Here is a 16457-nt window from a genome sequence, read left to right as displayed (position 1 = left end):
TGTCCAGTTTTCCCAGCACCATTTATTGACTAGACTGTCTTTTTTCCACTGTATATTTTTTCCTGTTTTGTCAAAAATTAATTGACCATAGAGTTGAGTGTCCATATCTGGGCTCTCTACTCTGTTGCACTGGTCTATGTGTCTGTTTTTATGCCAGTACCATGCTGTCTTGGTGATCACAGCTTTGTAATAAAGCTTGAAATCAGGCAACATTATTCCCCCAGCTTTATTTTAGTTTTCAACATTTCCTTAGCGATTCGGGGTCTCTTCTGATTCCATACAAATTTTAGGATTATTTGTTCCAGCTCTTTGAAGAATGCCGGTGGAATTTTGATCGGAATGGCATTAAAAGTATAGATTGCTCTAGGCAGTATAGACATTTTAACAATGTTTATTCTTCCGATCCAAGAGCAAGAAACAAACAAACTCTTAACTACCGAGAACACACTGATGTTTACCAGACAGGAGATGGTGGGGGTGGGTGGGTGAAATAGATGATGGGGATTAAGGAGGGCACTCGTGGTGAGAATTAGATGATGCATGCAAGTGTTGAGTCACTCTATTGAGCACTTTAAACAAACTTTACACTGTAGGTTAACTAATTGACATTTAAAGTAAAAGTTAAAAAAGAGGAATAAATAAATAAATGAGGCTCATTTACGTGAACAATTGTATGTTCTCTTTTTTTCTTTCCTTGTAGTCAGCTCCACCACATGGAAGCAGGCAATGATACAGGAATTTCAGAGTTTCTTCTCCTGGGATTTTCAGAGGACCCAGAACTGCAGCCCCTCATATTTGGGCTTTTCCTCTCTATGTACCTGATCACTGTGTTTGGAAACCTGCTCATCATCCTGGCCATCAGCTCAGACTCCCACCTCCACACCCCCATGTACTACTTCCTGACCAACCTGTCCTTTGCAGACATCTGTTTCACCTCCACCACCATCCCCAAGATGCTGGTGAATATACAAACAGAGAGAAAAGTCATAACCTTTGCAGGCTGCATCACACAGATGTACTTTTTCTTACTCTTTGCAGGCTGGGATGACTTTCTCCTGACTGTGATGGCCTATGACCGCTTCGTGGCCATTTGTCACCCCCTACACTACACGGTCATCATGAACCCTCAGCTCTGTGGACTGCTGGTTCTGGTGTCCTGGGTCATCAGTGTTCTGAATTCCTCATTACAGAGCTTAATGTTGTTGCAGCTGTCCTTTTGTACAGAGGTGGAAATCCCCCATTTTTTCTGTGAACTCAACCAGGTAGTTGGGCATGCCTGTTCTGATACATTTCTTAATGACATGGTGATGAATTTTGCAACTGTGGTGCTCGGTGGTGGTCCCCTTGCTGGGATCTTTTATTCATACTTTAAGATCGTTTCCTCCATATGTAGAATATCATCAGCTCAGGGCAAGTATAAAGCATTTTCCACCTGTACATCTCACCTCTCCATTGTCTCCTTATTTTATTGTACAAGCCTAGGAGTGTACCTTAGCTCTGCAGCTACCCAGAGTTCCCACGCAAGTGCTGTGGGCTCAGTGATGTACACAGTGGTCACACCCATGCTGAACCCCTTCATCTATAGCCTGAGGAACAGAGACATAAAGAGGGCTCTGAAAAGAATCACTCGGATTCCAGTAATGTAAAGGGCAATGGTTCTTTGGTTGAAGAAGTGCCCATGACTGAAGGACTCACAGCCTCAAAGCTGGAACTGCTATTTTTTGATCAGTCTGTAGAAGTAGAACCTGTTCCTTCTACTTACTTCCTGGAATTTCCATTTGCTTGAATAGTTCAGCTTCTCCATACATTTAAATAACTCACTTTATTAAGCTTCTGCTCTGTCTGATATATAGACAGGTTACCCTTTGTCTATTTTCATATAATCCTAATATTTTCCACAACCTTGGTCACAAATGCTTAGAAATTTCTGTATTTTACATGGGGCAAGTTGGAAATCTAAAATAATTTAATTCTAATGACTTGTACTATGCTAATTAAATTTTCCCTAGATTTCCCAAAAAAATAGTCATGAGTTATGTTCTTCATTTGGAAGTAACTACATTTGGCCACTAAGCCCTTCACATAACTTTGTTGTAGAGAATACAAAACCCCAGTTTTCACCTTGAGTCTGCTTTTTACATCAGTACCCTCATTCCTCCTCCTGATAGTGTGGACTGTACTTTGTTCTGTTTAAGTCTCCTGTTGCTGATAGGAATGGTCAGGGTACAAAAGCCTAGGCACTCTTCCACACCCTTGTGCTTGTGGACATTCCCACAGATGCTTCCCTGACCAGAGCTTCTGCTCTGGCTGAATCAGCCCTTAGATTCTTACTGTGATTTCAAGACACACCTCAGCAACACCCATCAAAGAATTCTAACAAAACCAGGTGTATTTTCCACAGGTCCTGGAGGGCACAGGGGGTGCCCAAAGGCCATTCATGGAGGTCTCAGTGGTGGAGAGATGTATTGAGAGGGAGACACAGAGCCCCTGTGAGGGATCAACCTTTATTAGGGTCCATCGCCAGAGTGGGGTTTGTGGGTTTACACTTTATTGGAGATTTTTATATGATTAGAATTTGGGTGCTGAAGTAGAAAAGGAGGGTGAACCATGTGTCAATACTGAAGTTTACCAAGGGCTTTTTAAAAAATTTATTTTTTATTTTCATCATAACTGTATTCACTATTTTTGCACCACACACAGTGCTACATGCAATCCATGCCCTCTATAATACCCACCACCTGGTACCCCAACCTCCCACCCCCCGCCCCTTCAAAACCCTCAGATTGTTTTTCAGAGTCCATAGTCTCTCATGGTTCACATCCCCTTCCAATTTCCCCCAACTCCCTTCTCCTCTCTAACTCCCCATGACCTCCATGTTATTTGTTATGCTCCACAAATAAGTGAAACCATATGATAATTGACTCTCTCTGCTTGACTTATTTCACTCAGCATAATCTCTTCCACTCCCATCCATGTTGCTACAAAAGTTGGGTATTCATCATTTCTGATGGAGGAATAATACTCCATAGTGTATATGGACCACATCTTCCTTATCCATTCATCCGCTGAAGAGCATCCTAGATAAAACAACAGGACCCATCCATATGTTGTCTACAAGAGACCCATTTTGAACCTAAAGATACACCCAGACTGAAAGTGAAGGGATGGAGAAGCATCTTTCATGCCAATGGGCCTCAAAAGAAGGCTGGGATAGCGATTCTCATATCAGACAAATTAGATTTTAAACTAAAGACTGTAGTCATAGATACAGAAGGACACTACATTATTTTTAAAGGGACTATCCACCAAGATGATCTAAATATTGTAAATATCTATGCCTCCAATTTGGGAGCAACCAATTACATAAGAAAACTTAATCAAGATAAAGAGTCATATTGATATGAATACACTAATCATCGAAGATGTTAACATGCCTCTCTCAGAAATAGACAGATAATCGAAGCAGAAAATCAATAAAGAAACATGAGCATTGAATGACACATTGGGCCAGATGGACCTCATAGATATATACAGAACATTCCACCCTAAAACAACAGAATACTCATTCTTCTCAAGTTCACATGGAACCTTCTCAAGAATAGACTACATACTGGTTCACAAATCAGGACTCAACTGATACCAAAAGACTGAGATTATTCCCTGCATATTCTCAGATCACAATGCTTTGAAACTGGATCTAATCACAAGGAAAAGTTCAGAAGGAACTGAAACACCTGGAAGCTAAAGACCACCTTGAAATTGGAAGGGGAGGTGAATCATGAGAGACTATGGACTCTGAAAAACTAACTGAGGGGTTTGAAGTGGGGGGGGGTGGGAGGTTGGGGTGCCAGGTGTTGGGTATTAGGGAGGGCACGGATTGCATGGAGCACTGGGTGTGGTGAAAAAATAATGAATACTGTTATGCTAAAAATAAATAAATTAATATAAAAAATAGTTAAGTAAAAAAAAAAGAATACTTGGGTCAACCAGGAGATCAAAGAAGAACTGAAACAATTCGTGGAAACCAATGACAATGAACTTTGATCCAAAACCTATGGGATACAGCAAAGGCAGTCCTAAGGGGGAAATACATAGCCATCCAAGCCTCCTCAAAAAAACTGAAAAATCCAGAACACAGCAGCTCTCTCTACACCTTAAAGAACTGGAGAATCAACAACAAATCATACCAGGGGCTTTTTTGAAGAGGTGCTTCATTGGGGGTGGGAAAGCAACCTGGTTCCTTATAGGGTAATTGTTACACACACCTGACAATGAGTTTATTCAACCTGGCCACCTTTGAAATGTATGCCTCAGAAATTAAAAACTTAATATCAAGCATTTATTCTACAAACATGCTTTTGTGTTTCTGAAATGGTATCCTGATTTTATTCTGTGAGTCAGCTCCCTGTCTAGAAAGCCTACCAGAGCCATGGCAAACACTGATGAGCAAGTATATATCTTCCAGTGGCATCTACATGGAAAGACAAATTTGAATAGATTGACCAGGTCTATTCTTAGTGTCAGGATAACCATAAATATGATGATGCAAAATTTCAAAAACTTTATTTTATTACTACACAAAATATTTCTTGTTTTTTCTACTTACCTTTCTTTCTTTCTTTCTTTCTTTCTTTCTTTCTTTCTTTCTTTTTTATATCACAGTTCATGCTGTACACGTATTTATTGAAGCATGGGAGTTTGGTGTCCACAACTGAGGGTGGTTATTCATTGAGCTGAAGGGTTGCTTAGTATCTTGTATATTTTATCACCAAATTATCTTCCTTGTTTCTATTTGAAATCTCCCAATGCTACCTGCTAACATGACTCTATTGTTACACAAATTAACTTTATCTCCTAATATTTGTCACAAATTCTAGGAGATGGTGAATGAACAGTATCAACATCATCCATTTCATACCTTCTTCCTGCTCAGAAATGCTTTCCCTCTGCATTGTCAGAGGATGCTTCCCAGGAGAGCGGGATGTCCTGCCAGTCATGTGGTTTAGGGTCACCAGTTCTTCTGCACAAACATGCTTGTCCTTCAAACTCTTCCTAGTGACCTAGAAGGAATCCCACAGGGCGCCTGGGTGGCTCAGTGGGTTAAGCCTCTGCCTTCAGCTCAGGTCATGATCTCGGGGTCCTGGGATTGAGCCCCACATTGGGCTCTTTGTTCAGCAAGGAGCCTGCTTCCCCCCCTCTCTCTGCCTGCCTTTCTGCCTCCTTGTGATCTCTGTCTGTCAAATAAATAAATAAAGTCTTAAAAAAAAGAATGTATCCCACATATAGTCACTTGTTCTTAAGGTCATCAGAAATAAACTTGAATGTCAGAACGATCACGACTGCTCTTCTCATTTGTCAGATCATATTCCACAAACAAAAACAGTGCATGTTCTAGTTGTCTCAGATCTGTTCACTTGTATTATTGTGTCCCCAGCTCTTTCTGTGTAACAGGTTGTTCTTGTCAAATGGGATATCATACTGATGTGGACTGGCTGACCACAATGGTCAAGAAGGAAGTGGTGAGGTATTTTTGGTACAAAAGGTGCTTTTATTATATCATGGGGACAGGACCCAGGGGCAGAAAGAACTGCCCTGGGTTTTTGAGAAGTAACTGATTCTGTTCTTTTAAATTTATTGGGGAAGGGGGTAGAGGTAATGTAAGTTGCCAAGGAATTTCTTTATACTGAATGTGAGGTTTACAGGTTCTTGGAGGTCAGACTCTTATCAAGCTAAGATTGCTCTCAGTCTGTAATGAAACATCAACACTAAGGCAGCCATGAGTTCCTGGAGGAATGCCATTCTCTGCATGTCCCAGGAATACATCAGGGGCTGCAGGTTACAAGGAGTGTGGCTTCTAGCTGCATTTCTCTTGTCTTTTCTCTCCTCATCACTAATCCCTTTATGATAAAATGATTTCTGGTCTCTGCTGGGCTCTCATGTGTCTGGAGTCAGGTGTGAATCTCTGCATTGTATTTCTAAGGATCATCCATGTTATGTATATGGCTGTAGTGTTCTTCTGACTGTCTTATTACTACATTTCTATAGGTAAAATATTCTTCCATTCAAAAATTAAATGAATTTATGTGAATTATTTTAATTTCATCCCACTTTTCCTACATCCATAATTAGCACTTGTTTTCCTTTACTGGTAGAAGAGCTGTCTCCCAAACCTTCAATGAAGAGTCAGCTATCTGTGCTCCAGATCCTACTCTTGGCCTTACACCATAAACATTTTCCCACTTTATTCAATTACCGAAGTATAATGACACATAATAATCTCCATATTTAAAGTATATGTTTTGTTGAATTAGAAGAGCATCATGAAAATGAAGAGCACATAGTGCAAGTTTCCATTAGTGTATAATTTAAGAATGTTTACATAAACTGTAATTGCTATGTTAGCTAATTATTAAAATTTTTCAGCTCCCTGAGTCTTTTTCCTAATTTCTGAAGGCAGTGTGGAATACAGAACATAATTTCTTATAAATGCTGTAAGCAAAGAATGAAATACGTGGAAATTAATCTTATACTCCAAAGAAAATATTCTAGTGTAGTGGTGTTTGTACACATTTTTCTGTCAAATAAACACACTCGCCACATGTATACACACACAGATGATCCCTGATTTCATCTCTTATGCAGAAAGGAAACATAAGGGAGATTTGAAGAGGATAGCCCTGAAAAAAATAAATGTTTGAATCAACATTAAATAAAAGGATGCAGAAATGTAGACACAAAATTGTAAATTACAATGGATCACCTTAATTTTTACCATGAGTTCCTTTCTTATATCACTGCTTCAAGGCCTTGGAATCAGACCACAGGCACATTTATGCCTTGAGGAATTCATTGAACCATCTGATGGGGGAGAATATCTCCAAATGGATTTAAATATTTTCTAATTAATGTGGCATCTTTTTAAAAAATTTTCTTTTATTCATTTGAGAGAGAGAGAGTGTGAGCAGGAGGGAGGGGCAGAGGGAGAGGGAAAAGCAGACTCTCTGGTCATCAGGTTGCCCCAGGTGGGTCTCAATTCCAGGTCACCCCGAAATCATGACCTCAGCTGAAGACAGATCCTTAAACTACTGAGCCACCAAGGCACTCCTTAATATGGGCTATTTAAATGCAAATTGCCCTTATCCAAGGGAAGCTGATGAACAAATTGGAAGGTTTAAACTCGGTTCCCTCAAATAATTTATTGACTATGTTCATGTGAGATTCTGCTTGCTCCTGTAAAATATCCCCACATTAGATGCTTTAAACAAGCACATATGTCCTCCTACATTTCTGGAGTCAGAAGCTTGAAAGGAATATCATCAGGCTAATAGAAACATTTCTGCAGGGTTAGTTCCTGGAGACTCAAGGGAGAATCTGTTTCCTTTCCAATTCCAGTCTTTCTTTCTGGCCACCTGTATTTCTGGGCCCCTGGTTCATCCTCCACCTTCAGAGTCAGCAGGGTAAGTATTTTCAGTCTCTCTGACACTAACGTTTTTGTCTCCCTCAACATTGGAGGATGGCTGTTATTACATTTGTTCCACCTGGTAAATCATGGCCAATCTTTTTATTTTAATGGCAGCTGATTAACAACCCTGTTCAACCTGCCATCTTATTCCTTCTATGCTATAGCAAATAACATGCTAAAGGTACGAGGGATTAGGATGTGACATATTTGGGAGGGCCTTATTCTGCCTTCTACAATGTCTTTTTCAGAACTGTAATATTTTGTGTTACTCATAAAAGAAATGAACATTCAATTTACATAGCCTCATGAATGAATGAATACACCATGAGGGAAACAAAGGCAAGAGACATACAGCTTGAATTAAAACTCTTACAGCTTCCAGTTGACTGAGAAATACCCCAAACATGAAGAGCATGACACTCCTCAAGGAACTCATAGCTGTCTTCAAGCCTAATGTTTTTTTTAAAGGCCAAAGTCAACTTAACAGCCAAAAGCCCCTCAAGGTCCTGAAAGACTTGCTTCCAAATTCCTTAGAGACTTATGCTATCCTTAACACCCACTAACTAAAAAGTATATAATTAGTCACTCCTCACAAGCCCACTGTAGCTCTCTGTCCACAGGTCCTGCCCCCATGCAGTAATAAAATCATCTTTTTGCACTGTAGAATCTTGAAAGGTTGCACTGTAGAACCTTTCAAGATTCTCTCTTGACTGTTGGGCTTGACCATCCCCCATTATACACTATTCCTTCAGAATTACATGTATTTGGTGCAGAAGACTTAAAACTGAGTAAAGGACAGGTGGGGCTAGGTATGGACAGACAGGTAGGGGGCTATGTGAGCAGTCTCACATAGGAGACTACGTGACCAGGCTCACAGAAATCCCAGATGTGGAGAAATATTGTAGATGAGATATTACTGAGAGAGAAAGGAACATAAGGAATCTATCTTGTTTGCCCTAAGTATAAATGAGATAGTTACATGATAGTTACCAATTCACCTTGTTTGTCCTAAATGCTATGAATGAGATATTTATCAAGTTCCCTGGTCACTTTTCTATGAAAGGCCAGCCATAAAAGCCCTTAGTGGCAACCCAGTCAGAACCCTCCTTACTCTAGAGAGCTTTTTTCCCCTTTTCTTTTATGTTATCTCCTTCACTTAATAAACTTTACTTCACTTAACCCTTTTGTGTCTACAAGATTCATTCTTCAACTCCAGGAGACAAGAACCCTGCAACCCTGCAAAGAAAAACGCTACACCTATCTCTTACACAGGAACACAGACCAGGACCCGCACATCAACATTACCTGGGAGCTTGCCACCCAGGATCTGTGATTGGATCCTGTATTTGTACTGGGGTCTGGGTTGTTTCACAGACACATTGAAGTTGGAGAGATGCTAGTTTAGAAAGATTTCAAGACACTGTGGTTGACACTTGCACCAGGATAATACTATGGGGATGCTTTCTTTTTAATTGTAGATGTTCAGTAGCATCCCTTCAGACATTGCCAAACCTTACCCAGGCAAATTCATTTTTTAAAAATTTATTTTCAGTGTAACAGTATTCATTGTTTTTGCACCACAACCAGTGCTCCATGCAATCCGTGCCCTCTATAATACCCACCACCTGGTACCCCAACCTCCCTTCCCCTGCCCCTTCAAAACCCTCAGGTTATTTTTCAGACTCCATAGTCTCTCATGATTCACCTCCCCTTCCAATTTCCCTCAACTCCCTTCTCCTCTCCTTCTCAGCATGTCCTCCATGTTATTTCTTATGCTCCACAAATAAGTGAAAGCATCTGATAATTGACTCTCTCTGCTTGACTTATTTCATTCAGCATAATCTCTTCCAGTCTCATCCATCTTGCTACAAAAGTTGTAGCATCTTTTCTGATGGAGGCATAATACTCCATAGTGTATATGGACCACATCTTCCTTATCCATTCATCTGTTGAAGGGCATCTTGGTTATTTTCACAGTTTGGTGACTGTGGCCATGGCTGCTATAAACATTGGGGTACAGATGGCCCTTCTTTTCACGACATCTGTATCTTTGGGGTAAATACCCAGTAGTGCAATTGTAATTGTAATTGCACTACTGGGAAAATTTATTTCTGCTTTAGAACCACTGTTCCAGAGCTTGAAAACTAGAAGCATCCTGACAGAATGACACTCAAAGACAACCATGTACTTGGATATTAAATGTGGACACCATCAAGGATCATTTCTGCAATGTAGAATGAAGTTCAAAAATGAATATTAGGGATTAGATGTTTATAAATGTTAAATAAAAATCCCTAAGATATGATAATCTTACTTTATAGTACATAAAATATCTAAATATATTTATTATAATAAACATTTTTATAACAAAGGTCAAGAGATAACTTTTAACTTGTGATAAAGTAAGAAATTCCTAAATGTCTCTTAAAGCCAATGTGTATGATGATCAAGATTTATTATCAGAAAAACCCACATCTCCACATTATTGAATAGAATAGATCAGTCAGGAGATAGCAGGGCTGGTTCCACCCCACATGTCAGTGGTTTGAAAATAAAGAGACCTAACCCAGGCTTATTCCTTGGGCCATTGTAGACTTGGGAGAAGAGTATAATTCAAAGCTTAGATAAGTGCTAGGATATTTATACATCAAGAAGAGTGCAAGGTCAAGGAAAAAGAGTAAAACAAACAAAAGAACTGGATTGATTTAATTTCTAACTTAGTCTTTTGGGAACATATTCCTTAGGAAAATATTCTTTCTGTCCATGCTGCATATTAGAGTTCCTCAAAAAGAGATCTTAACCCAAAGCCCAAGAATATCAATCCAAAGATGCCATATTAGAAAAGGTAAAAGGGGCTAATCTCATCCCTTATCAGACCATACAGAAAGGAATCAGTCAATTATAATGATTCAGAATATTTTGATACATACAACTGTGTTTTTCTTTTGCATTTTTAAATTTTTTTTCTAAATTTTAGTTTGCTTAGTTTATTCCTTTTATATTATTATTTTCCAATATTCATATACAGTGAAACTTCAAGGTAATTCCCTTTCCCAATCAATGCTACCCCAAATGTAAACTAATTTCTAATCCCCCTTTATATTAGGAAAGTTGAGTCCTTTAACAAAGATATCAAGATACATCCAGGAAGAATCAAAACAATCTACTTCGCACACACCATTCTCCCATTTTTTCTTCCACCACCGTTTCTGTGTTCTTGTGTTTGTCCTAAGAGCATAATAATCTTATACTTGGGACTCTTTTTGATGAGGTTCTTCTTTTATTTGTATATATATATATTTTTTTCTCTTGTCATATACTTTAATCAGTCATTTTGTTTGTCTCTCTTTGTTTGTATACTTCATAAACCTTACCTTGGGGCACATTTGGGCTGAACCTTCACTTTTATCTTCCCCATTTTTCCTGTCCGTCTCCCTCTCCCATTTTTCTTTTTCTTTTTTCTTTTAGTTTTTTCAATTTATTTATTTTTAGAAAAACAGTATTCATTATTTTTTCACCACACCCAGGGCTCCATGCAATCTGTGCCCTCTATAATACCCACTACCTGGTACCCCAACCTCCCAACCCCCTGCCACTTCAAACTCCTCAGATTGTTTTTCAGAGTCCATAGTCTCTTATGGTTCACCTACCCTTCCAATTTACCCCAACTCCCTTCTCATCTCTAACACCCCTTGTCCTCCATGATATCTGTTATGCTCCACAAATAAGTGAAACCATATGATAATTGACTCTCTCTGCTTGACTTATTTCACTCAGCATAATGTCTTCCAGTCCTGTCCATGTTGCTACAAAATTTGGGTATTCATCCTTTCTTATGGAGGCATAATACTCCATAGTGTATATGGACCACATCTTCCTTATCCATTCATCCGTTAGGGGCATCTTGGTTCTTTCCATAGTTTGGCGACCGTGGCCATTGCTGCTATAAATATTGGGGTATAGATGGCCCTTCTTTTCACTACATCTGTATCTTTGGGGTATATACACAGAGGTGCAATTGCAGGGTCATAGGGAAGCTCTATTTTTAATTTCTTGAGGAATCTCCACACTGTTCTCCAAAGAGGCTGCACCAACTTGCATTCCCACCAACAGTGGAAAAGGGTTCCCTTTTCTCCACATCCTCTCCAACACATGTTATTTCCTGTTTTGTTAATTATGGCCATTCTAACTGGTGTGAGGTGATATCTCAATGTGGTTTTAATTTGAATCTCCCTGAGGGCTAGTGATGATGAACATTTTTCCATGTGTCTGATAGCCATTTGTATGACTTGATTGGAGAAGTGTCTGTTCATATCTTCTGCCCATTTTTTGATATGTTTGCCTGTTTCGTGTGTGTTGAATTTGAGGAGTTCATTATAGATGCTGGATATCAACCTTTTGTCTGTACTGCCATTTGCAAATATCTTCTCCCATTCCGTGGGTTGCCTCTTTGCTTTATTGACTGTTTCCTTTGCTGTGCAGAAGCTTTTGATTTTGATGAAGACCCAAAAGTTTATTTTCGCTTTTGTTTCCTTTGCCTTTGGAGACGTATCTCGAAAGAAGTTGCTGTGGCTGATATCGAAGAGATTACTGCCTATGTTCTCCTCTAGGATTCTTTTTTTTTTTTTTTCCAATTTATTTATTTTCAGAAAAACAGTATTCATTATTTTTTCACCACACCCAGTGCTCCATGCAAGCTGTGCCCTCTATAATACCCACCACCTGGTACCCCAACCTCCCACCCCCCCGCCACTTCAAACCCCTCAGATTGTTTTTCAGAGTCCATAGTCTCTCATGGTTCATCTCCCCTTCCAATTTACCCAAAAGCACATACCCTCCCCAATGTCCATAACCCTACCCCCCTTCTCCCAAACCCCCCTCCCCCCAGCAACCCACAGTTTGTTTCGTGAGATTAAGAGTCACTTATGGTTTGTCTCCCTCCCTATCCCATCTTGTTTCATGGATTCTTCTCCTACCCACTTAAGCCCCCATGTTGCATTCTGATGGATTCCTGTCTCACGTTGAGGTCTTTTATCCATTTTGAGTTGATCTTTGTGTACGGTGTAAGAGAATAGTCGAGTTTCATTCTTCTACATAGAGCTGTCCAGTTTTCCCAACATCATTTATTGAAGAGACTGTCTTTTTTCCACTGTATATTTTTTTCCTGTTTTGTCAAAAATTAATTGACCATAGAGTTGAGGGTCCATATCTGGGCTCTCTACTCTGTTGCACTGGTCTATGTGTCTGTTTTTATGCCAGTACCATGCTGTCTTGGTGATCACAGCTTTGTAATAAAGCTTGAAATCAGGTAACGTGATTCCCCCAGCTTTATTTTTGTTTTTCAACATTTCCTTAGCAATTCGGGGTCTCTTCTGATTCCATACAAATTTTAGGATTATTTGCTCCAGCTCTTTGAAGAATACCGGTGGAATTTTGATCAGAATGGCATTAAAAGTGTATATTGCTCTAGGCAGTATAGACATTTTAACAATCTTTATTCTTCTGATCCAAGAGCATGGAATGGTCTTCCATCTATTTGTGTCTTCTTCAATTTCTTTCATGAGTGTTCTGTAGTTCCTCGAGTACAGATCCTTTACCTCTTTGTTTAGGTTTATTCCCAGGTATCTTATGGTTCTTGGTGCTATAGTAAATGGAATCGATTCTCTAATTTCCCTTTCTGTATTTTCATTGTTAGTGTATAAGAAAGCCACTGATTTCTGCACATTGACTTTGTATCCTGCCACATTCCGGAGTTGCTGTATGAGTTCTAGTAGTTTGGGGGTGGAGTCTTTTCGGTTTTCCATATAAAGAATCATGTCATCTGCGAGAGAGAGAGTTTGACTTCTGGAAGCTAAAGACCACCTTGCTTAAGAATGCTTGGATCAACCAGGAGATCAAATAAGAACTGAAACAATTCATGGAAACCAATGAGAATGAAGACACTTTGGTCCAAAACCTATGGGATACAGCAAAGGCGGTCCTAAGGGGAAAATACATAGCCATCCAAGCCTCCCTCAAGAAAATTGAAAACTCTAGAACACACCACCTGTCTCTACACCTTAAAGAACTGGAGAATCAACAACAAATCAAACCAACTCCACACATAAGAAGGGAAATCATCAAGATTAGAGTTGAGATCAATAACGTAGAAACCAGAGATACAGTAGAACGTATCAATGAAACTAGAAGCTGGTTTTTTGAAAGAATCAATAAGATCCCGAGTAGGGAATTTGGGTAAATTGGAAGGGGAGGTGAACCATGAGAGACTATGGACTCTGAAAAACAGTCTGAGGGGTTTGGGGTGGACGGGGGGGGGGTGGGAGGTTGGGGTACCAGGTGGTAGGTATTATAGAGGGCACAGCTTGCATGGAGCACTGGGTGTGGTGAAAGAATAATGAATACTGTTTTTCTGAAAATAAATAAATTGGGGGAAAAAATGAAATCTTCTCATTTGCAACAACATGGACGGCCCCTGAGGGCACTATGCTGATTGATATAAATTAGAGAAAGACAAGTCACGGGGAAAAAAAAAAATCAATAAGATCTATAAACCATTGGCCACACTAATCCAAAAGAAAAGAGAGAAAGCCCAAATTCATAAAATTATGAATGAAAAGGGATAGATCACAACGAACACCATGGAAGTAGAAACAGTCATCAGAAGTTATTATCAACAGTTATATGCCAATAAGCTTAGCAACCTAGATGAAATGGATGCATTCCTGGAAAAATATAAACCACCAAAATTGAACCAGGAAGAAATCGACAACCTGAATAGACTGATATCTAATAACGAGATTGAAGCAGTGATCAAAAACCTCCCAAAAAACAAGAGCCCAGGACCTGACGGATTCCCTGGGGAATTCTACCAAACCTTCCAAGAAGAAATAACACCTATTCTCCTGAAGCTGTTTCAAAAAATTGAAGCAGAGAGAAAACTTCCAGACTCTTTCTATGTAGCCAGCATTACCCTGATCCCCAAACCAGGCAAAGACCCTACCAAAAAGGAGAATATTAGACCAATATCACTGATGAATATGGATGCTAAGATTCTCAACAAGATCCTAGCCAACAGGATCCAACAGCACATTAAAAAGATTATCCTCCATGGTCAGGTGGGATTCATCCCTGGGCTACAAGGATGGTTGAACATTCGCAAATCAATCAATGTGATACAACAAATTAATATGAAAAGAGAGAAGAACCACATGGTTCTCAATTGATGCAGAAAAAGCATTTGACAAAATCCAGCATCCATTCCTGATTAAAACGCTTCAAAGTATAGGGATAGAGGCAACATTCCTGAACCTCATCAAATATATCTATGAAAGACCCACAGCAAATATCATCCTCAATGGGAAAAAGCTTGCAGCCTTCCCGTTGAGATCAGGAAGAAGACAAGGATGCCCACTTTCACCACTCTTGTTCAACATAGTATTAGAAGTCCTAGCAGCAGTAATCAGACAACAAAGAGAAATAAAAGGTATCTGAGGGGTTTGAAGTGGCTGGGGGGTGGGAGGTTGGGGTGCCAGGTGGTGGGTATTATAGAGGGCACAGCTTGCATGGAGCACTGGGTGTGGTGAAAAAATAATGAATACTGTTTTTCTGAAAATAAATTAATTGGGAAAAAAAAAGAACACATGAAAAAAAAAAAAAGGTATCCAAATTGGTAATGAAGAAATCAAACTCTCTCTCTTTGCAGATGACATAATTCTCTATATGGAAAACCGAAAGACTCCACCCCCAAACTACTAGAACTCATACAGCAATTCAGCAACGTGGCAGGATACAATGTCAATGTGAAGAAATCAGTGTTAGTTATACAATAACAATGAAAATACAGAAAGGGAAATTAGAGAATCGATTCCATTTACTATAGCAGCAAGAACCATAAGATACCTGAGAATAAACCTAAACAAAGAGGTAAAGGATCTGTACTTGAGGAACTACAGAACACTCATGAAAGAAATTGAAGAAGACACAAATAGATGGAAGACCATTCCATGCTCTTGGATCAGAAGAATAAACATTGTTAAAATGTCTATACTACCTAGAGCAATGTATACTTTTAATGCCATTCTGATCAAAATTCCACCGGCATTCTTCAAAGAGCTGGAGCAAATAATCCTAAAATTTGTATGGAATCAGAAGAGACCCCGAATCGCTATGTTGAAAACTAAAATAAAGCTGGGCGCATAATGTTACCTGATTTCAAGCTTTATTACAAACCTGTGATCACCAAGACAGCATGGTACTGTCATAAAAACAGACACATAGACCAGTGCAACAGAGTAGAGAGCCCAGATATGGACCCTCAACTCTATGATCAATTAATCTTCGACAAAACAGGAAAAAATATACAGTGGAAAAAAGACAGTCTCTTCAATAAATGGTGCTGGGAAAACTGGACAGCTCTATGTAGAAGAATGAAACTCGACCATTCTCTTACACCGTACACAAAGATCAACTCAAAATGGATAAAAGACCTCAACTTGAGACAGGAATCCATCAGAATCCTAGAGGAGAACATAGGCAGTAATCTCTTCGATATCAGCCACAGCAACTTCTTTCGAGATATGTCTCCAAAGGCAAAGGAAACAAAAGCGAAAATAAACTTTTGGGTCTTCATCAAAATCAAAAGCTTCTGCACAGCAAAGGAAACAGTCAATAAAGCAAAGAGGCAACCCACGGAATGGGAGAAGATATTTGCAAATGACAGTACAGACAAAAGGTTGATATCCAGGATCTATAATGAACTCCTCAAACTCAACACACACGAAACAGGCAAACATATCAAAAAATGGGCAGAAGATATGAACAGACACTTCTCCAATCAAGACATACAAATGGCTATCAGACACATGAAAAAATGTTCATCATCACTAGTCCTCAGAGAGATTCAAATTAAAACCACATTGAGATATCACCTTACACCAGTTAGAATGGCCAAAATTAACAAAACAGGAAACAACATGTGTTGGAGAGGATGTGGAGA

At 39.3% G+C, this 16457-nt stretch overlaps 1 protein-coding gene across 1 annotated transcript; it reads left to right on the top strand.

Annotated features, from left to right (window-relative positions):
• The first annotated feature begins 713 nt into the window (after nt 1-713).
• On the top strand, nt 714-1646 carry LOC122909550 (olfactory receptor 7A17-like). Its single transcript, XM_044253829.1, has one exon. The coding sequence runs from the start codon at nt 714-716 to the stop codon at nt 1644-1646; it is 933 nt and encodes a 310-aa protein (XP_044109764.1).
• The last annotated feature ends 14811 nt before the right edge of the window (nt 1647-16457 follow it).

This window comes from Neovison vison, chromosome 6 (genome assembly GCF_020171115.1).
Source record: "Neovison vison isolate M4711 chromosome 6, ASM_NN_V1, whole genome shotgun sequence".
NCBI classification, from domain to species: Eukaryota; Metazoa; Chordata; class Mammalia; order Carnivora; family Mustelidae; genus Neogale; species Neogale vison.
Note: the sequence above shows the minus strand (reverse complement) of the source record. Positions and strands in the feature narration are given on the sequence as shown.

Excerpts from the sequence above, each read along its gene's own strand:
- LOC122909550 (XM_044253829.1), top strand. The coding sequence starts at position 714 with ATGGAAGCAGGCAATGATACAGGAATTTCAGAGTTTCTTCTCCTGGGA.